This window comes from Phyllobates terribilis, unplaced genomic scaffold (genome assembly GCF_046119375.1).
Source record: "Phyllobates terribilis strain yellow unplaced genomic scaffold, ASM4611937v1 Scaffold_11__3_contigs__length_659146591, whole genome shotgun sequence".
In the NCBI taxonomy this organism is placed as follows: domain Eukaryota; kingdom Metazoa; phylum Chordata; class Amphibia; order Anura; family Dendrobatidae; genus Phyllobates; species Phyllobates terribilis.
In genome coordinates, this window is record NW_027362771.1 from 119195245 (window position 1) to 119217760 (window position 22516).

A 22516-nucleotide genomic window follows, 5' to 3' on the forward strand; every position below is an offset into this window, starting at 1 on the left:
AACTGTGCTGAATGCCTGCGGCTGGAGGAAGGTGCCAAGTGGCCGCAGGCACTACACTGTCATTTTTCTTTCCAAACTGCGGACTCCTCATGGAGGCAAGATGGAGGCCCTATCGTCCCGGCCCTGGACAGGCACCAATACACTTCCACACACATATAAGCAGAAAATACAAAAAAGATTTCTCCCTGCTGCAGCATGGCTTTGGGGTCATATGGAGATCAACCTGCTGCTTTTTTAAAGGGCTACACAGACATATAAATGGTTGTGGAGGTAGATGTATCGTCCAGGCGGGTCCCCTCTAAGGGGCTACAGCTAAATGTTTCCTAATACACATGGTTCTGCAGCTTATCGGAAGTAAACATGGAGTACAGCAGTGATGCCCGAGAGCGCAGCCGTCTTGCTGGGGAGCACCGGGGACGCTGGGGTCCTCTACCTCCCTGTGCAGTCACACAGCACACCGCTGCTCCACCCTCACCAACACTTCTGCACCCTCACCAACACTTGTAGAACGCGTGACGTCATGCGCTCTCTGCGTCCCCACGCAGCGCTCGTTGTGAAGGCAGCTCAGTGCGTCGTTGCTATGGAGACGGTCTCCTAGCAGCATCTCCTGTATACCTAGTCCTGCCATAGCAGAGCAGAGCTGCAGCATGGAGCCGCTGCCGGCCGCCTTCTACGGGGCCATAGACAGCAAGAACCCAGTGATTGCAACCTTCGACAATGAAATCAAGGAGTTTCTGGGATTTATGAGAAAACTGCAGCGAGCTCCACCCGGAGAGGCCCAACAGCAGGACCACAGGAGGGGGTAACACGAGCAATACTGGCTGAACATTACTGTGTGACATAGAGGTGTGATGTGCACTGCGATGGCAAAGCTGGCTGCTCAGTGTGTGGCATCAGATTGCTCTAGTGCAGGGGTCCTCAGAGGTGGAGTAACTACAACTCCCAACATGTCCTGAGTGGTAGTTTCACTACAGCTGGAAAACCACATGTTGAACAACACATTCTTACATGAATAGAATAGGACACATGATCAAGGGGCATCAGACCCTAAGTGATTGAGCGGAGGAGAGGTCAGACCATAATGTGTGTTAGGCTCACTGGGTGAGGTGGATCTCCGAAGCCTAAGATCAAGATCTGGGTGGGCACATGGGCCATGGGTGTTGCTGCAGCAGGCAGGTGAGGCACGCCAGAGACAGGTAGCAGCGGTACTTGAAGCCGCAGGCGGATAGAAAACGTCCTGAAAGCCACAGGGGGACTTGTAGCAGATGTCCAGGAGGACCAAGAACAGGTAGCAGAGGTCCTGGAAGACCAAGAACAGGTAGCAGAGGTCCTGGAAGAACAAGAACAGGTAGCAGAGGTCCTGGAAGACCAAGAACAGGTAGCAGAGGTCCTGGAAGAACAAGAACAGGTAGCAGAGGTCCCGGAAGACCCAAGAACAGGTAGCAGAGGTCGTGGAAGACCAAGAACAGGTAGCAGAGGTCCTGGAAGACCAAGAACAGGTAGCAGAGGTCCTGGAAGACCCAAGAACAGGTATCAGAGGTCCTGGAACAACAAGAACAGGTAGCAGAGTTCCTGGAAGAACAAGAACAGGTAGCAGAGATCCTAGAATACTCGAAACAAGTAGCAGTGATACTGGAAGCCGGAGGCAGACAAGGGATGTCCTGGAGACCGCAGACAGGTAGCAGTGGTACTGGAAGCCGCAGGCAGACCAGAGACGTCCTGGAAGCTATAGGCGGACACATAGCAGAGGTCCTGAAAGACCAGGATCAAGTAGCATAGATCCTGGCGCAGGCGGACAGGAAATGTTCTGGAAGCCACAGGCGGACACATGGCAGAGCTCCTGGAAGACCGGGAACAGGTAGCAGAGGTCCTTGAAGACTGGAAACAAGTAGCAGAGACACAGGAAGCCGCAGACAGGATACATCTTGGAAGTCACAGGTGGATAAGTAGCAGAGGTCCGGGAAAACCGGGAACAGGTAGCAGAGGTACTGAAAGCCGCAGGCCGAGAGGTAACTGAGGTCCTGGAAGCCGCAGGCAGCCAGTAAACGTCCTGAAGACCGCAGACAGGGAGTTATGCACAGAAAAATTAAAAGTCTTAATACCAGGACACACACCTTATTTGGGCCTAGGTAGATAAACACTTGGGAGCACACCGGTCTACTAGCAAAACCCAACATGGAGCACAAGAAAGTTTAGCGGACCAGGGTGAAGGGAGCAGAGCCCAGACCCGGGACAGGTGTGTAACAATGTGCTTAATCAGGGGTGCGAACAGACCCTAATGTGGTTGATCATGGGTGTCAGACCCTAATGTGGTTGATCAGAGGGTGAACAGATCTTAATGTGCTTGATAAGGGGTGTGAACAGACCTCAGTGTGCTTGATTAGGATCTTCAGATCCTAATGTGGTTAATAAGGGGTGTGATCAGGCTCTAATACGGTTGACCGGGGCATCAGATCCTTACATGCTTGATTAGGGATATCAGACCCTAATGTGGTTTCTCAGGGGCTGTTTCTTCCATGTGTCAGATGAGACTTGCCTATTCAATCAGATCAGCAGTCATGTGCCTGAAAAGGTGCAGGCTCAGCGCCGGAGTCTGCATCAAAGAGGGGGAGGCAACTAAATTAAGCAAAAAACACAGGCCAGAACCCCAATGCACTACACGATGCAGCAGCCCTCCCTTTGATAAAGGCGGAGGCAACTCCAATGCCAAATAATAATGAAACAACCACTCACCCCTACCAATGCATTGACAAGGTGGTCGCCTAGTATTAGAAATGCACACGGATAAGGGTTGTATAGGGCGCCAGTCACACAGGTGTAGTGCACAATCTCTACTTGCCAATATTGCACCTCTCCTTTGATATAGAAAATGCTATTACTATTTGTGTGCATTAATAATCTACAGGCGGTAGAAAATATCTGTGACTTTATTTGACTTTTCCCTGATCTAATGAATGCAGGATTTCAGTTGCACATATTTCTGTTGTTTCTCCAGATCCAGCACTTTGTTTCATATATGGGTCAAGTATAAACCTCGACTGCCGGCGTGGTATTACCAAGAAAAGCTTCTTAAGGTCGGAGATAGCCTTGCTCAGATCAGAGTAAGTCAAGGTTATTCATGGGTGAAGCAGTGAGATTTTGCAGTCTTTTGCCTCATGGTTTGCTGTGAATGCTTTAACCAAGCGTCCGGCTGACGTTTATATGAAAAGCTCGTACATCCTTCAGTGTAGCAGGCAATGATCACAATGTGATGTATGTATTTCCCTGAGAATGAATCATCTGGCAGGATGCTATTCGTGACATATTGATGAATCACGCCCATGAGTCACTCCATTCAGTACTGTTAGATGCTGCACTCTGTGATGATGAAACTATGGGAAGATAGACTTATATGGGCAGAATGAAACGTGGAGCAGAACTGATCGATTTTTGCAGCCTTTTATACCACTTTAAGTTAAAGGGAATCTGCCATCATTTTTTGTCACCTAATCTGAGAGCAGCATAATGTAGAGGTGGAGACCCTGATTCCAATGATTTGTCACTGACTGTGCTGCTTGCTGGAGTTTTTCTAACATCACTGATTTATCAGCAGGAGATTATCACTAGATGACTAGTAAACCTGATGGCATGCAGTCCTCAATATTCATGAGCTCAATATAAACCCGCTCCCACCACTGATTGGCAGCTTTCTGCCTATGCACAGTGTACACAGAAAGCTGCCAGCCAGTGGTGTGGGCTTGGTTATACAGAGCTCGGCATTCAGAGAACTGGTAGAGCTGCAGCAGATAAAACACTGATTTTATCAAAACTGCAGCATACGCATAACATGTACCAGTTGTCATAGAACAGTAAGAGGGGGAAAGAACCCATAATATTAACAAATATACATATAATAATAATAATAATTAATTTGATGACATACTATCTTTTTCAGTTACAGTTAAGTTAAAGGAATCTGTCAACATGTTTTTGCAACTTCATCTGAGAACAGCATGATTAAGGGGCAGAGATACTGATTCCATCAATGTATCACTTACTGGGCTGCTTGCTTCAGTTTTGATAAAATCAGTGTTTTATCTGCTGCAGATCTAGCAGTTCTCTGAATGCTGAGCTTTGTATAACTCCACCCACACCACTGATTGATGGCTTTCTGTGTACACTGTGCATAGGCAGAAAGCTGGCAATCAGTGGTGGAAGTGGGTTATACAGAGCTCAGGAATATGGAGAACTACATGGCAGCAGGTTTACTAGTGCTCTAGTGATAATTTCCTGGTAATAACACAGTGATTTTATCAAAACTACAGCAAGCAGCCAAGTAAGTGACACATCACTGGAATCAGGGCTCTGCTCCTCATCATTCTGCTCTCATATGAGGTGGCAAAAACCTGGTGATAGATTCCCTTTAAAAATTCCATGTAACATATCCCTGATTGATAAAAAGACACACTATTTTCTCTTGATTCATTTGCAGGAGTACAAGCTGGCGCTCTTTCAGTGCTATGGGAGGTACCTGGAACAGTTTTGTTCACTGGATATTGATGAGATTTCTGATGTGGAACAATTCAAATCTACATTTTTTCCAAATGGAACAGATGATGAAAAAGCCGGTATGATGGTACGTTACACGACATGGTGCATTTTCATTGAAAATTCATTGAAATCCTTTAAATCTTTATGCTGTTAAAAAATCTACCCCTCTTTCTTTCTCTGTCAAACTAAAGCTTTAGCTAATGCCATTTATATCTTTTTTGGGGGCCAAAACAAAGTTTTAACACAACACTGATTTTTCATGACTGGCCATTTTTTTTCATTTTTTGCTCTTTTATTTTTTCCCATCTTTTGTCTTCCAAGAACCTCTTTGTCTTCCAAGAGACTTTTGTATTTTTCTACCAATATGCTGTATAAGGACTTGTTTTACTGGTAAAAGTTGTAATTTTGAATAACACTATTAATTTTACTATATAATGTACTGAAAAGGGTCTGAATACTTATTACCATGTGATATTTCAGTTTTTCTTTTTTAATAAATTTGCAAAAATTTCTACATTTCTGTTTTTTTTGCAGTCAAGATGGGGTGCAGAGTGTACTTTAATGAGAAAAAAATGAACTTTTTAAAATTTACCAAATGGCTGCAATGAAACAAAGAGTGAAACATTTAAAGGGGTCTGAATACTTTCCGTACCCACTGTATATACTGCAATACTATATGTGGTATTGCACGCTACAGGCTGGCCTTCATTTGAGCACCAACATTGCTGCAAGGGAGACCATTAGTAGACCCCCGGCTGCCTTGGGAATCCGTCAGCTCACCTCATTGCATGGGGCCCATTGTTCTCTGGAACAAGATTGATAGTGGCATTTAAATGGTTAAAAAGCAGCAATTGGAGCTTTGTCCAATCTCTACTCTTAGGCCACGGCTCCACTATCAGTATTTGGTCAGTATTCGGTCAGTATTGTTTCTCAGGAGTGGGAGCCAAAACCAGGTGAGGAACAATCAGAGAAAAGGTATAATAGAAACAAGTCACCAATTCTGCATTTATCACCCACTCCTGGTTTTGGCTCCCACTCCTGAGAAAACATACTGACCAAATACTGATCAAATACTGATAGTGGAGCCGTGGCCTTAGAGGCAGGTGCTGTCTGTATAACACAGCTGGCATCCACCATGTGTGCAGAGGGCTCATCACCTTAGCTTATTCTATACACTCGCACCCGACATAGGGCGTATCGGAACATTAGTAAGCGGTAAAATATGCTGCATCTCAATGCTTTCTGAGGATACTTTGCAAAGCATAGGTTAAAGTCTGTGGCAAATCTGCAACAAAATATACAAGCAGATTTTACGACAGATTCATAATGGAATATGCAGTGAAATGCAAAACAGATTTGTTCAGTCCAAATTACGGAAATGTTAACCGTAACAAATGTTAGTCGGTGGAGTTTTACAATAAATGATAATTTTAGCCAACTGATGACACGGCATCTTCATCTGGAGCAAAGTTGGCTGTATTTTAATTTTTCAACCAATAGTAGCTCAATGTCATTTTATGGATCCTTTAAATAACTATAATAATAATATAATAATAATAATTTTTATTTATATAGGGCCAACATATTCCGCAGCACTTTACAATTAAGTAGGGACATCTACAGACAATATAAACAATACAATGTATCACATTTCAATAATTACATGAGGAGTGAGGGCCCTGCTCGCAAGCTTACAATCTATATGGAAAAGGGGGGACACACTAGGTAGAACATGGTCATCAGCCAGTATCTGTCTGTCTAAGGGCAGTTACCGTGCATGGAGGATGTGGAGACAGATGAATAGCATTTTACGCAGCATCACATCTTTTTTGTAATCAGAGTTGTACTTGTTTTGCTGAAAAAAATGCATAATAGTAGTATTCCCACCAGAATAATTCCTATGTATGGGTCACCTCTCTGACACGTAACATATGATGTTTCACTACCCAGATCTAATTGTAGTTTTCTGAAAACTCTGTATAATACAGTGGACAGGTCATGTCATCAATGAATAACATAGAAGGTTAGAATATTATTTTATGGTCACTAACAGTCCTGATAGAGATCTGTTCTCTGGGAGCTCTTTTTAAATACAGACTATATGGAAAGTATTGACTGTCTGGAACATCTTTAACACACCTCCATTAAATAATGTAATCCAATAATAATGTGTCCGCTGGTACCATATGAAAGAACAAATCCGGAGACCAAGAGAAGATCAGGAAAGATCATGGTATCAATGAGACTTTTGGCCTCTAATAATCCGCAGAACTTCCTTTGAAGAGTAAGGGGAAGCTTAAACACCCTCAAAGTGGTTGTCCAGTGAAAACAAGTTATCACTAGTGTTGAGCGATACCTTCCGATATCAGGAAATATCGTATCGGATTGGATCGGGCCGATACCCAAAAAGTATCGGATATCGCCGATTCCGATACCGGAAACCAATGCAAGTCAATGGGACACAAATATCGGAATGAAAATAAACCCTTTCTTTCCTTGTAGGTTAATTCTACATGAAGTAAAACAACTAAGAATAATGTAGAATGACATGAAAAGCCGGCAATTCATCAGCGGCATTCACCGGTACCCGACAATTTACAACAGAAAGAATAGAGCTTCACACATAGATTAGGTAGATAGAAACATGTCAGTCACATATATAAGAAGTACAGTGACAGTGTTGCTTACTGTACTTGTCATTTAGTGTAAAGGATTTATTTTAAAAAATATTAGTGTTTTCGTGCACCGTCTCTTTAAAAAAGCCGGCCGGCAATTCAGCAGCGGTACCCGACAATTTATAACAGACAGAATAGAGCTTCACACATAGATTAGATAGATAGAAACATGTCAGTCACATATATATGAAGTACAGTGACAGTGTTGCTTACTGTACTTGTCATTTAGTGTAAAGGATTTATTTAAAAAATTATAGTGTTTTCATGCACCGTCTCTTTAAAAAAGCCGGCCGGCAATTCAGCATCTGTACCCGACAATTTAGAATAGAAAGAATAGAGAATCACACATAGATTAGATAGATAGAAACATGTCAGTCACATATATATGAAGTACAGTGACAGTGTTGATTACTGTACTTGTCATTTACTGTTAAAATAAAGGATTTATTTAAAAAAAAAATTGGCGTGGGGTTCCCCTTAATTTTAGGCTCTAGCGGAGGTTAAGCAGACAGCTGGGGCAGATGTTTGAAGCCTGGGAAGGGGGTAATATCCACGGAGCTTCCCAGGCTACTAATATCAGCCCCCAGCTGAATACCTAGCTTTTATTAGCTATTAAAATGGGGGACCCCCCCAAAAAAATAACGTGGGGTCCCCCCTAATTTAATAGCTAGCAAAGGCTAGGCAGACAGCTGGGGGCTGATTTTAATAGCCCAGGAAGGGTGCCATGAATATTGGCCCCCTCCCAGGCTAGAAACACCAGCCGTCAGCCGCCCCAGAAATGGCGCATCCATAGGATGCGCCAATTCTGGCACTTAGCCTCGCTCTTCCCACTGCCCTGTAGCGGTGGCAGTGGGGTAATAGGGCTGGGGTTGATGTCAGCTTATAATGCCAGCTGACATCAAGCCCAGGTTAGTAATGGAGAGGCGTCTATAAGACACCCCCATTACTAACCCCATAGTCAAAGTTAAAAGAAAACACAAACACCCAGAAAAAAGTCCTTTAATTGAAATAAAGACACAATCCTTTATTGTTCTAAATTAAACCATACTTACCGTCACGCCCATTCCAGCTGAAGCCAACGATCTCCTGCAATAAAAGAAAAATAATAAAGCAACCTCATCCTTACCTTTCCATGGTTCCCACGACAGCTTCAGCTCTGCTACATCGAGATGACAGGCTGGACCGCAGCAGAACGCTGCCATCCAGCCTGTCATCCCGCAGACACTGAGAAGCGCAGGCATGCTTGCGCTCCTCAGTGTCTCTCTGTGACGTCATCCAGATGAGCCGAGTTCATGTCCAATGAACTCAGCTCACCTCATGCACGTCACTGACAGCGTGGGAAAATTCTCACGCTGAAGCGCTGAGTGCAGGAGAATTTTCCCACGCTGTCAGTGACGTGCATGAGGTAAGCTCATGTCCAATGAACTCAGCTCACCTCATGCACGTCACTGACAGCGTGGGAAAATTCTCACGCTGAAGTGCTGAGTGCAGGAGAATTTTCCCACGCTGTCAGTGACGTACATGAGGTGAGCTCATGTCCAATGAACTCGGCGCACCTCATGCACTTCACTGACAGCGTGGGAAAATTCTCACGCTGAAGTGCTGAGTGCAGGAGAATTTTCCCACGCTGTCAGTGACGTGCATGAGGTGAGCTGAGTTCATTGGACATGACCTCGGCTCATCTTTATGCCGTCACAGCCAGACACTGAGGAGTGGAAGCATGCCTGCGCTTCTCAGTGTCTGCGGGATGACAGGCTGAATGGCAGCGTTCTGCTGCGGTCCAGCCTGTCATCTCGATGTAGCAGAGCTGGAGCTGTCGTGGGAACCATGGAAAGGTAAGGATGAGGTTGCTTTATTATTTTACTTTTATTGCAGGAGATCGTTGGCTTCAGCTGGAATGGGCGTGATGGTATGTATGGTTTAATTTAGAACAATAAAGAATTGTGTGTTTATTTCAATTAAAGGACTTTATTCTGGGTGTTTGTGTTTTTTTTAAATACTTTACTAGAAATTCATGGCGGTCATGTCTAATATTGGCGTGACCCCATGAATTTCGGGCTTAGGGCCAGCTGATAATGCCAAGCTGGCCTTAACCCCTTTATTACCCAGTGAGCCACCGCACCAGGGCCCTGGATGAGTTGGGTACAGCGCCAGAAGATGGCGCTTCTATGAACGCGCCATTTTCCGGGGCGGCTGCGGACTGCAATTTGCAGCGGGTGGGGCCCAGAAAGCTTGGGCCTCCCTGCGCTGCGGATTCCAGCCCCCAGCTGCCTTGTTGTACCTGGCTGGACACAAAAATAGGGCGAAGCCCCACGCATTTTTTTTTTTAAATTATTTCATGAAATTCATGGAATAATTAAGAAAAAAAGGGCTTCCCTATATTGTTGTGTCCGGCTAGGTACAAATAGGCAGCTGGTGGTTGGGGGCAGCCCGTTCCTGCCTGCTGTACCTGGCTGGACACAAATATAGAGCGAAGCCCCACGTCAATTTTTTTTTAATTATTTCATGAATTTCCTGAAATAATTTAAAAAAATTGACGTGGGGCTTTGCACTATATTTGTGTCCAGCCAGGTACAGCAGGCAGGAACGGGCTGCCCCCAACCACCAGCTGCCTATTTGTACCTAGCCGGACACAACAATATAGGGAAGCCCTTTTTTTCTTAATTATTCCATGAATTTCATGAAATAATGAAAAAAAAAAAAAACGTGGAGCTTCTCCCTATTTTTGTGTCCAGCCAGGTACAACTAGGCAGCTGGGGGCTGGAATCCGCAGCGCAGGGAGGCCCAAGCTTTCTGCCCCCCTCCCCCCCCCCCGCTGAAAATTGCAGTCCGCAGCCGCCCCGGAAAATGGCGCGTTCATAGAAGCTGGATGCTGTACCTGGCTGGCATACAAAAATATGGCGAAGCCCACGTCAAAAGTTTTGGGAAAAATTAATTAAAAAATAAATAATAATTTAGGGACTGCATCTTTATTAACTCCTCAAATGTCATTTAGTGTTAAAATAAAGGATTTATTTAAAAAAAAAATGGCGTGGGATCCCCCATAATTTTAGTCTCTAGCGGAGGTTAAGCAGACGGCTGGGGCAGATGTTTGAAGCCTGGGAAGGGGGTAAAACCCACGGAGCTTCCCAGGCTACTAATATCAGCCCCCAGCTGAATACCTAGCCTTTACTAGCTATTAAAATGGGGGACCCCCCCCAAAAAAATGACGTGGGGTCCCCCCTATTTTAATAGCTAGCAAAGGCTAGGCAGACAGCTGGGGGCTGATATTAATAGCCCAGGAAGGGTGCCATGAATAATGGCCCCCTCCCAGGCTAGAAACACCAGCCGTCAGCCGCCCCAGAAATGGCGCATCCGTAGGATGCGCCAATTCTGGCACTTAGCCTCGCTCTTCCACGCTGCCCTGGTGCGGTGGCAGGGGGTAATAGTGGTGGGGTTCATGTCAGCGCCAGCTGCCATGAAGCCCAGGTTAGTAATGATGGGCGTCTATAAGACACCCCCATTACTAACCTACAAAGTGTTAAAAAGAAAAAACACACTACACCCAGAAAAAAATAATTTATTTGAAATAAAACACACCATTTTATTTAATTCTTAGTTCACTAAAAATAATAGTTACCTGTCCACGTTCCTGTGCTGATCTCCCATGCACAGCTGTCACATCTGGAGATGGTGACAGCTGTGCATGGCTGCTGTAAGCTCACACTGCCGGGAACACGTCCGCTCCCGGCAGCGGGAGCCACTGACTGAGGTCACCGGAGTGCATTCAGGCAGCGCAGCTCCGGAGACCTCCTTTACGGCAGTGCTGTACCGTGGGAATTTCTCACGATACAGCAGGGCCGTAAAGCAGCTAACCGGAGCAGCGCTGCCTGAACTCCGGTGAACCCGCTTATGCAATGACGGGGCTGCTTTACGGCCCCGTCATTCTAGCGGCGGCAGCGGTTCAGAGCGGTCACATTCTATGTGGCTGCTCTGAACTGGAGATCTTCGTGGGACACTCGTGGACTACTCCGGAGGGGTAAGGATAAGGTTGTGGTTTATTATTTTATATTTTATTACAGGAGATCGATGGCTTCGGGGAATTAGGTGTCTAGGTGAGTATAGGTGTAGTTTTTTATTTTTTACTTTATTTTAGGTGGCGATCGGCGGGGACAGGTAATGTATGAACTAATTTATTGTAGGTAACCACTGGCCACCAATGACATGTATTTAACATTTATTGGGGCACAGTAGGGCAATTTAAATAGCAGGATCAGACTGATGGGAACTACTGCTCCCATCGAGCTGATCCTGCTGGCACGAGTGGACGGGGGACAGACATAGGCCGATGGGAGTAGTAGTGTCACATCGGCCTATGTCTGCCTGCACGCACAGACACCCGCACAGACACCCGCACAGACACCCGCACAAACATCGCACAGACACCCCGCACACAGACACCCCGCACACAGACACCCCGCACACAGACACCCCGCACACACACTAATCATGACCGGTCTGATGGTCTGTGAGGTGTGGCTGACCTGTGCGGTCGTGGGAAAGTTCATGTGAGTTCATGCAGTCAAGCATGAACTCACATGAACCCTCTGAGGGCACCGCGGCTACTTCAAATGAACAGCTGATCGGCATCACCTGATACCTCAGCTGTTCATTTGAAATAACCGGCGGGAAAGCGCAGCACAGAACGGGAAAGCCGGCGGTGAAGTCTTTTCACTGCCGGCTTCCCCGCCCGGGTCCTTCGCTCCTTGGTGCTGCGCTCCCTGCCCGGTCCTAACTTACGATCGGGATGGGAGGTGGCGAGGGGAGCGGAGGATCGGGGTGGGAGGCTGTGGGGAAGCAGTATGAGGCTGTGTGATTGTTTAAAAGCCGGCGGCTTTTTACCGCGCGCCGGCTTTTAAACAATCAGGAGAATTCTCCCCCGCTGGGATGGCATTCTGATGACAGGCTGGATCGCGCTGCCATCCAGCTTGTCATCCTTCACAGACACTGCAGAGCGCAGGCATTATGGGAACTTCCGATTCCGGTATTCGATATTGTAAAAGTATCGGAATTAAGTATCGGAATTCCGATACTGCGAATATCGGCCGATACCCGATATTACAGTATCGGAATGCTCAACACTAGTTATCACCTATATACAGCACAAGTGAAAACCTATTGATTGTGGGGGAGTGACTGCTGGGACCCCTACCAATCCGCAGATAGGGCACTTTAACCTCCATTAGAATGGAGCGACAGTGCCCACACTCAACCGCTGCTACATTCTAATGAGACTGCCAGGTGCGGTGCTGTTTTTTTTCCCAGCAACCCCATAGAAAATGAATGGAACTGCTGCTACATTTTGTAAAGTGTATAGAAGTACTCTGTCGGGGGATAAAAATTCTTAGTTCTGATAATTGGTGTGGATCTCAGCATTCGGACCCCTCACTGATAGTAAGTTATTACTTATCCTGTAGGAAGTTGATTACTTTTTTTCCCCGCACAACCCCTTTAAGTTAGATCTTTCATCAGACTTTGGTGCCCCAAGTGCCATTTGGACAATAGAATTCATGAAAGGATGCTTATAAGTGCAGTGTAATTATAAGGGGAGCTATCAGATCCACTTAAAAAAACAAGATCTGCGGGATGTAAGGTTTGTGAATGTGTTTTGCTGTAGCAGGGACACATAAATGGTTAATACACATCGCAAAAGGGGAACGGAGCTGAAAAGCTGAAGAAAAACATGTTAGTCAATCAGTGATTGGCACAAGAGGGAACTCCTCGAAAATCATGTGGAACGCCTCTGATGTCTGTATAATTGTGAGTTTTAGGCTTCACAGTTTGATGTTGGTACAAATATTATTTACAGACACGTCAGTGGAAACTTTCCTGTGACTTTTACTATGAATATTGACGTGATGATTCTGGGCATAATTTGGGGAGTTGAGGGAATGGAAGATGTAAGAGGGTACATGTATACTGACTTCTAGATTCAATGGTAGACATAGTCTTAAGCAGCAGCCCATATTGCCTGTAGAATGGTGCATCCTGGAAATTCTGGACCAGTTAGATCTTCATAATCTTTAGATGTGTATGGAATAAGGGCTTGGTTCCAGTGTACATATATATCTGCAACTCTAAAATAAGTCTTACTAAGATGTTTCCCTAATAATTCACATACTTTGTGCCCAAATTTCAGTTCCATGCCCTGCAAGGAAGATGCATTTGCATGTACCAGTTGGTGAAGACCAGTGATGCCAATCTTCGGAACCCAGAATCCGTGAAGAAATGCCTTAATATATTGTCATTTCTTCAACTCATCATGCAAGTTGTCCTCCCACAGGAACATCTCTGCTGGTTAATTTTTAATGGTATGCCCAATATAAAACTTTATACCGTAGATACATTGATGAATAAAAGTAAATGTTCAGTTATTATGGCTACTCTTGGTGTTTGTAAACAGAGTGCTCTTTTAGTATGGCAATTTGTCATATTTTATGTAATTATTCATAACCAATTATTATAATTTTTTATCTATATGTAGGAAGTCTCCACATATACACTATATGCAGACATTTAATGGCTTTGGGGCATTCATCAGAGGTAAGATGTAATCAGTAAATCAATAGTTGTTATATATTTAAAATAAAAATGTCTTTCTTGCTAGAATCACATTAAAGTGCCATTCCAGCTGTATTTTGTTTCCCCCCCTGTTAGCTATCAGTAATGTATGTTCAGTATATGCATTAAAATACTTACCGATCGCTGTCTTCTGCCGTTTCCAGCGCTGCTCCGGTCCCCTCCTGTATCATATTACCACAGCTCTTTCTTGCCGATTCACACAGCCGACCGTTACTTCCTTTCTTAATGTAAGTCTATTAGTTCCAAGTCTCATAGACATTAAAAATGTGACTTCCGGTCCACAAAGAAGGCGCTGTGTGAGACAGCGGGTCACAACTGTGGCCACATGATGCAAGAAAGGGTACCGGGGCAGCAGTTGAAACGACAGAAGACAGCAATTGGTAAGCATTTTAATGTACACACTGAACATACAATACTAATAGCTAATGGGTAGTAAAATTAAAAACAATGCTGGAGTATTAATTTCAGAATATTAAATGAATTGGAATACTATGTATGCTTCCCAAAGTATGAGGCTGATGAGGCATTTTTGACAGAAGTCATCATACGCTGCACATGTTTTTCACTGACTGAGTCTAACATTAAAAAAATAACAATATAAGCCAAAGTTGCAAAGAATTAAGATAAAGCTATCATTTTACCTTAGACTTTGACCAATAGTGAGACTTTTGCATGTTTTGGCTGGTACTGCTTGCGAAGAATTAAATGGAGAATCTCTGATGAGCTGTTCAAGCCGCATTACCCCACCAGGTTTATTATGTTGTTTTTTTTGTTATCTATGAACATATATTAAAACTGTTCATACACATGAGATAGCTTCCAGCTGAACAATTGGTCCACAGCTACCTATCCCAACTCCCCAATACACAAACTCTGCACTCAGCCAAGCATTCATATATTTTTAATGGGCACAGGGTAGAAGACCCATTCCAGACTCCTCTGTTAGTAGCTTATTTCTCCTAAAAATAATAGCAGATATGAGGTGATGGCAGGTGTTGGACCTCCACCGATCTCATATTGGTGAGCTATCCCATGGCTAGGTCATCAGTACGCTGTGGTCGGATAGTCCCTTTAAACTGTTTGACCTATAAGAGCAGCACGGAATTATTGGTCATTTGTATTATAGAATTTTGAGGATGTTTTTTTTAAAAAAACATACTAAATTATTAGGGTCAGCAAGAAAATAATTGTTAAGTTAAATATACTGCTTAACATACTGCAAAATCAGGAACCCGCAATAGCAGAATTATTGGGAAGTCTTGCATATGCTATGCAACTAACTCTGAAAATCCAGAACACTTGAGTGCAAACTTGAATTTGGTTTTCTATTTCAGAAAATAGCAGGTGGATTTATCCAGTTTTTTGCGTTAACATAGCAACCTTTATTAGAAAGTGTGAAAGCGCTGTTTATGGCAACCGGAAGTTTAGAATAATACAGGATTATTTCTAATACCGATACGTCTATAACCAAATGCCAGGAAATGCAGCTATAGGGAAGAGATGAAGAAAACGAAGGAAGAAAACATATCTATTCTTAGAGCTTATAGTTCGTCACTAGCCAGAGCACTTGGCGTCTTCAATAATTCAAGTTGCTGAAGTTGCTCAGTGGGTGATTGATTATATTTATGAGTAATAAAATAACGTCACATATGCAGAGCTTTATAGAAGCTTTACGTACAAGCCACAATTGTGCACTTTTTTAACTTTTTTATTTTATGATAGCTTTGACAAAATTTTGCTGTATTCATATTTTTTATGTAAAGAATTAATTAAAAAATCACAATGTGGTCTCAGTTTTCTATACATACCGAACAAATTATTTGTGCCAATATTACCTATCATTAGTCTGGGGCTACTTTCAGTTAACGAGAGAGTGGGCTGCCGCAGACTAGTTATTTTATTATACAGGTGCATCTCAGTAAATCAGAATATCATCAAAAAGTTAATTTATTTCAGTTCTTCAATACAAATAGTGAAACTCATATATTATATAAAGTCATTACAAACAGAGTGATCTATTTCAAGTGTTTATTTCTGTTAATGTTGATGATTATGGCTTTTTGAATTGAAGAACTGAAATAAATTAACTTGTTGATGATATTCTAATTTAATGAGCTGCGTCTGTATATATGTTGGTCATACAAGCTCTCATAAGTGCGCCCAATACCCCCCCATAGGCTATTTTCACTAATCCAGCTATTTTCACTAATCCAGCACTTTGATAGCATGTAAGGGCCCTTTTGAGGGATTTATAAGCACTTATGAGTTCTTTTAAAACTAACTTATATTTAATAAAATCACCAGTCTGGAACAGACCACTCTTTTATTCAATAAAAGGGCAGTTTTAGATAGGCACTTTTTAAAGTTTGCACTGATTTGCAGCTTCCCCCAACCCCTGCCAGTGCCAACCCCTGCAAAGATGACTGACTTCCTCTTTGTTTTTTTTTTATCCCCGTTGCTTCCTGGTCCATCCTCCAGTAGTTCTAATGCTGTTGGACGATCATGCTTGGATGCACCTAATGACCCCATGTAATAAAACATCTGAAGCAAAGTTGATACCAACAGAATTTGCACCTAATGACACTATCTCTTATTCATGAAAATCAGATGCACCTATGACCCTGTCTACTAAAATATAGACACCATCACTGCAGCCTCATTGCCCTAACAGATGTATTGTAGCACAGCTCATCTATGCAATGCTCAGCTCTACTATTCATGGAGAGGGACACAAGATTATGCTCTGAAGATCGCAATGAGTCATCAATGAAATTTGGATTTTGAAAAAAAGTAATGAGCATTGGTCAAATAGTAGGTCACAGTCACTACATTCAAAACAATCAATAGTCACCTTACCCATATAATTTAAAATTGCCCATGGTATGATATATCTATCTTAGAAGGAGGGGCCTGCAGCACTGAGAAGAAGCCTGGTGCTGCTGAGAAATGTAGTTTTAGCATATAAGAATAGGACGGCCCATTCTTCAACATGAAGCTCTATAAACAGAGGGGCAGAAGGAGATGCCATATATAAAAATAATGTAGACACGCGAGAGAAAGGTTTGACACTTACCATTGGTCAAGTTTGTTTTGTGCATATTGGGGATATTTAAAGGCTTATTCCCAAAATAATAAGTTATTCCCTATCTGAATGATAACTTGCTGATCTCTGTTAACCGTGATCCCAAGATCAGGGCGCTGAGACACTGAGAATGGGGCTCTGTAGCCCCATCTTGAATGGAGTGGAGGAGTGCATGCTCCATTCATTGTCATTGCGACTGCTGGAAATAGCCAATTGGAGGGCTCAGATTTCAATGGCAATTCCACAGACGATGAGTGGTCTTTGAGGTCAAAAAATTTACATTCTGCTCATTTTAGCATGAGGCTGCAGAGCCCAATTCTCGGGGTTCCAAAGCCCTGATTTCTCCTAATATTTAAACCCCCAGCAACAAGTTATCCCATAACCTGGGGTTCGGGGATAATTTGTGATTTTGGGAATAACACTTTTTTCTAAAAGTACATTCTAATAGACTAAATATATAGTATGAATGCATTTGTCAGGCCTCACATGCATATTTTATTATCATGTGTTCTTATGGAAAGGGATGACCCTTTGACTTAGGACAGCAATGATGAGCCAGGTAAAGGAATTGCAGCAACTATCATAATGTCCATGGAATAAGTGTTTTTTTTTTTTATAATTTAAGGACAAATTGCCTATTTAAACAGCTATTTCAAGCTACACAGACTTTTTTTTATTAATGGGAGTAGTGACAAGCCACATGAACATTTCTGAGTACTCCATTTTTGAGAACGTGCAGGAAAATCAAGTATTTATCAGTTCACTGAGCATATTTGTGTTTTTTGTTAATAAACGAAATGTTGTAGATTGATCTGTGAGTTAAAAGGGTTGTCTGGGACATTTATATAATCTAGCAGGGAGTTTAACCTCTGGAATCATTGTGCAATATGCTCACTGTAAGGATTGTGCTGTATCCACTCTCCTGTTACTCATCACCTACCACTCATAGGTGTACTTGTGATCATGTACCAACTGTTTTCTCTTCTACTTCTCTGACTGGTCTCAATGAACAAAAGCTAAAGGTAAAGCAGTTGGCACATGATCATAAGTGTGCAAATCATGTGTGCTCTCACTAGAGATGAGCAAAGAGATTTGGAGAACCACGATCCAGCCTTCATGTTGATACTCCATGGAAGGAGAACCAAACCAGCGCAAACTTCCATGGTCAGCACTTCAGTGCTTGTATCCTGAGTATTTCTGGCATCTACAGGGCCCTTCCAACATCAAGAAGTCACAGTGATACACACCTCATGACATAACATCACGTGAGGCCTAGTGACTAAGGGCCATGTAAATGGTGCCCGGGATGCTGGCCAAGGAAGTTCTCACTGCTCTGGTCTGGCTGCCACGGTCTACCAACATGGATGTTGGACCAGGGTCCTACAATTTTTTTTGCTCATTTCTAGCACTCACATGACGAGGACCGAGAGTGTAGAAAAAGCGTAATCCTAACAGTGAGTACATTACACACTTATGATTCCACTTTAGGCTCCTTGCCAAAATTAAATAAATGTCTTGAACAAACCCTTTAAAGGGAATCTGTCAGTAGGACCATCCTAAGCCATCTATATAGGCATGTAGGTCATAGAAAGTTGAATAACATGACACCTTCTGTCACGGGTGTGTCAGATGTGACAGACAGTCGCCCTGAAGTTGGTTGCGGAAGATCTCTTTGTTTGGCATTACAGATATCTTCTTAGCTGTTTCTAGGACCCAGCAGCTACCTCCTTCCTGCTAATTGACAACCAGTCCTGGGTGTTTAAATAGTTTCACTTTGCAGCAGGAAAGGGCCGGTGATACTCACATGTTTCCTTGTGAATGCTTGGAGCTCTCAGATTGCTATATTGCTCTGTGGTGCTAGGAGGACGCTTGGGGGTATCTCTCTGAAGTTGGCTAAAGCTAGTTAGTGGGGATCGACTAGTGTTCATCCCCCCTTCCCTAACCAGGGTCAAGCGCTAGGGAAATACAGGGTTTAGGTTCGCGTGCGGCGATTTGTGAGGAACCAATATAGGGACGTTAGTGGAGACAGGGTGATATCAGATCAGCCTAGGAGGTCTCCACTCCCCCCTTTCCCTAGTATCTGGGCTCCCTTTCCCCCCTTCCCTTTGTGTTGCACTTAGTCTTTCACACACCTTGCGTGACACCTTCATATGTACAATCTGATGTCTTGTTCCAGAGAAATCAATGATTTTCTTAACATGAAAATGAGCTGTTTAGCTCTCTGGGCTGGTCACAGATCTACCTAAGAATCTGCCTCCAGAGTTTATTTTAAATGAAAGGAGGTGTTACCTATGTGAGACATGTAATGACTAACAGTTTTAGTCACACGCAGCAGAACTGATCTTTGTCTCATTACAAACACGTCTGCAACTTCTCTTTTCCCCTCATAGTGCTGTCAGTTCTGCTGCAGAGGTGTGCCTGATTTCAACTAACAGTAATTCAAGCAGCCAGTGTGGGGGAAGGGCAGTAATGAAGAACATTGTCTGATTACAGACACATGTACAATTGTAGTTCTCTTCTCCCAGTGCTGTCAGCTCTGCTGTGCTACCGTCCCCCACACTGGATGCCTGGGAGATGAAAGCTAAAAAAGTGTTAGTTGTAATCAAGCACAGACCTGCAGCTGAGCTGACAGTAGAAGATGAGAGATGCAGCTGCAAATGTCTTTGTAATGAAGCAAAACTCAGTTCTGCTGCACTGTGCTAGTTATGATCACACACAGCTATGCAGTAGGATCAGAATAGTGGACTGTCAGTCATTATATGTCTTTCACTGGAAATGCCCCTTTCATTTACAATATGCTGTGGAGGCAGATTCTCAGGGAGTTATGTGTTCAGGTCATAGATCTTAACAGTTCATTTACATATTACGAAAAATAAGATATTGGATCACAAATAGCAAGGTATCATTTTAGTTATCTTTCTGTGACCTGCATGCCCATGTAGACGCTTAGGAGGGTTGATCCCACTGACAGATTCCCTTAAAGCTGTGACTAAATGGATCACAAAGCACATCTGTCCTATTAATAAATACTGTCCCTCTCTAGGTCATTGTGCTGTGATCAGATGCCCCAATAAGTGTCTTTCACTACATCTGCAGTCAGTTGCATACCTGTCCTAGTCCATAGCATTAAAGTGTACCTTCTGCTGTCGGGATTGTGCTGCTAATGTTTGCTGTAGTTACCATTTAACTCTCTCCTGTCAAAAATAAGTTATTAGACTCAATAAAGTGCCGCAATGATCTAATACTTATCATTGCGTATATTGGATAACTTATGTGGGGGGGACCTCTAGTGGCCACATTGGGGTATATCACAGGGTTATAAAAACAAAACAGTAGTCTGTGTTTGCTCTACTTGTCTATGTCCACATATTTATCAGTGTTTATGAAATAATAAATCTCAGTGTACAACATTAACGTCCTGTTTTTATTTCTTTGGTATCTGTAAACCAATTTCTTATCAACATGCTAGATATAAAACACTTGATGCCCCATAAATGTCAAATTACTACCTTTTATCAGATAGTAAATATTTGTTACATACACTTTTATTTCAGGCTCTTGAATCCCTGTTATGGGCAAGTGTGTGCATGGAGTCTTCAGTTCCTCTCTTATCTGTCCATTACCTTACCTGGAGGGCGACCCTGTATACTGCCGTGTGCCAATGTTATTTCGACTGTCAAGCTGGTGTTCATGGCGAGGTAAAGTAAAAGTTGCCATCATTTTTTTTTGTCAGTCAATATATTTTATTTCTCTGTTGGATTTTTTTTTATTTATGATCTAAAAAAATCCCATAAGTTCCACTAGAATTTCTTACATTCTATTTTGTTACAATACAGTTAAAACTGACAAATATTTCAGTGCCTTGAAAAAGTATTCATAGCCCATGAACTTTCCCATATTTTTTCTTGTTACATCCACAAACTTAAATGTATTTGTAGGAAGTATTTGTGAAGTGTAAAAGATTTTCTAAATATTTTAGAATATTTAGAATAGATATATTGAATAGATAGATATCATGAGATATATAATTTCACGAGCCCCCATACATACAATAAATTAGCACCCTTTAGTGCCTTTCATGTGGCACTAAAGGGTGTTTAGCCTTGTTTAACCAAATAATTAAAAAAATAAAAAAAGATGTGGGGTTCCCCCTATTTTTGATGGCCAGCAAAGGTAAAGCAGACAGCTATGAGCTGATATTATCAGTCAGGGAAGGTCCCTGATTATTGGGTCCTTCCCACACTAACAATACAAGCCCGCAGCTGCCCCAGAAGTGGAGCATCACATTAGATGCACCAATTCTGGCACTTTACCCTGCTCTTCCCGATTGCCCTGGTGCGGTGGCAATTGGGGTAATGGTAGTTGTGGTTGATGACAGATGTGATTTGTCAAAAATCACATCTGCCATCAAGCCCTGGGGATAGTAATGGAGAGGTGTCTATCAGACACCCCCATTACTAACCCAGTAATAAAAAAAAAACACACAGAGAAAAAAAACAAACTTTATTTGAATAAAGACTCCCCCATACTATCCCTTGTTCACCAATTTATTGAAAATAAAAAAAAAACATGCAGGCCCGCAGTAATCTACCAACCATGCAGGCCCGCAGTTCACCAATTTATTACCAAAATTGTTCCCACGAAGCTCCGATGTAGTCCACGTTCCCCGACTGAATAGCAGTAAAGTTACCGCTATTCACAGGCGCCGGGTACTGACGACCACCCTCATCAGAGCACTGCCATTCCTGGCGGACCACGTAACATTTTTGTGTCATGGCTCTGCTGCAGCCAACCAGCGACCGCTGATGGACAGAAGCTCACCAATGTTCCATCAGAGCAAGTGACAAAGAAAAGCCTGAAGCCTGCCAGTGGTCACTGATTGTCTGCAGCAGACATGTGGCATAAAAATGTTATGTGTTCCCCTGGAAATAACTGCATCAACATCGCTGTAAATGAACCGCTGCGGGAGGTCAGAATATATTGTTTTTATTTTAAATGGGGACCTAAAGTTATTATACTGGGGTTGTGCTGTAGTGGGCACCCCCTTTAACTTTCCTTCAATTGTGTTAAACTATACAGTTTGTCATGATACCAAGTCAATATAGTCTTGTGGTTTTGGATAGCTGGTGATGGATAGCTGATAAATGGCTTCCTTTCAGGCACCTGTAGCATGTATAGGCTTGTTTATCTCGAGATATGACCAGTTTAGAGACAACTAAAATGATTATTTCCATCTTAATAAGTTCTCACTGACCCACAGGATAAATGTTAACTTGCTTATCACTGCGAGTTCCATGTTTGGGACCCCCCACAGATCCTGAGATCTGTGCTATCATCGACAGGCCCATAGTCCATAGATCGAATGGTGGCCTGCATGGGTGGCTATCGCGCCATTCAGACTGGACACTTCAGAGCCCCAGATTGACGTAAACCACATTGATCAGCAAGTAATCACCTATCCTGTGGATATTGCCGAAAGCAATATATCCAGCACTGACAATCCAAATTGTGATTTTTACTTCTTCACAGTGGCGTTTCGGGTTGGCTTCATTCATTTTCACATGTACAGTGGTGGCCAAAAGTATTGGCACCCCTGCAATTCTGTCAG

At 43.1% G+C, this 22516-nt stretch overlaps 1 protein-coding gene across 3 annotated transcripts in view; it reads left to right on the forward strand.

Moving 5' to 3' along the window:
- The first annotated feature begins 580 nt into the window (after positions 1-580).
- Positions 581-22516, forward strand: part of CFAP54 (cilia and flagella associated protein 54) — a 526588-nt gene continuing 504652 nt past the window's right edge. For all 3 annotated transcript variants that reach the window (XM_073651573.1, XM_073651574.1, XM_073651575.1), the window contains exons 1-6: positions 581-802; positions 2996-3101; positions 4472-4615; positions 13384-13555; positions 13729-13787; positions 20463-20606. In XM_073651573.1, coding sequence (XP_073507674.1) covers positions 648-802; positions 2996-3101; positions 4472-4615; positions 13384-13555; positions 13729-13787; positions 20463-20606 — 780 coding nt within the window. In that variant the 5' untranslated portion in view covers positions 581-647. The remainder of the gene's footprint in view (positions 803-2995; positions 3102-4471; positions 4616-13383; positions 13556-13728; positions 13788-20462; positions 20607-22516) is intronic.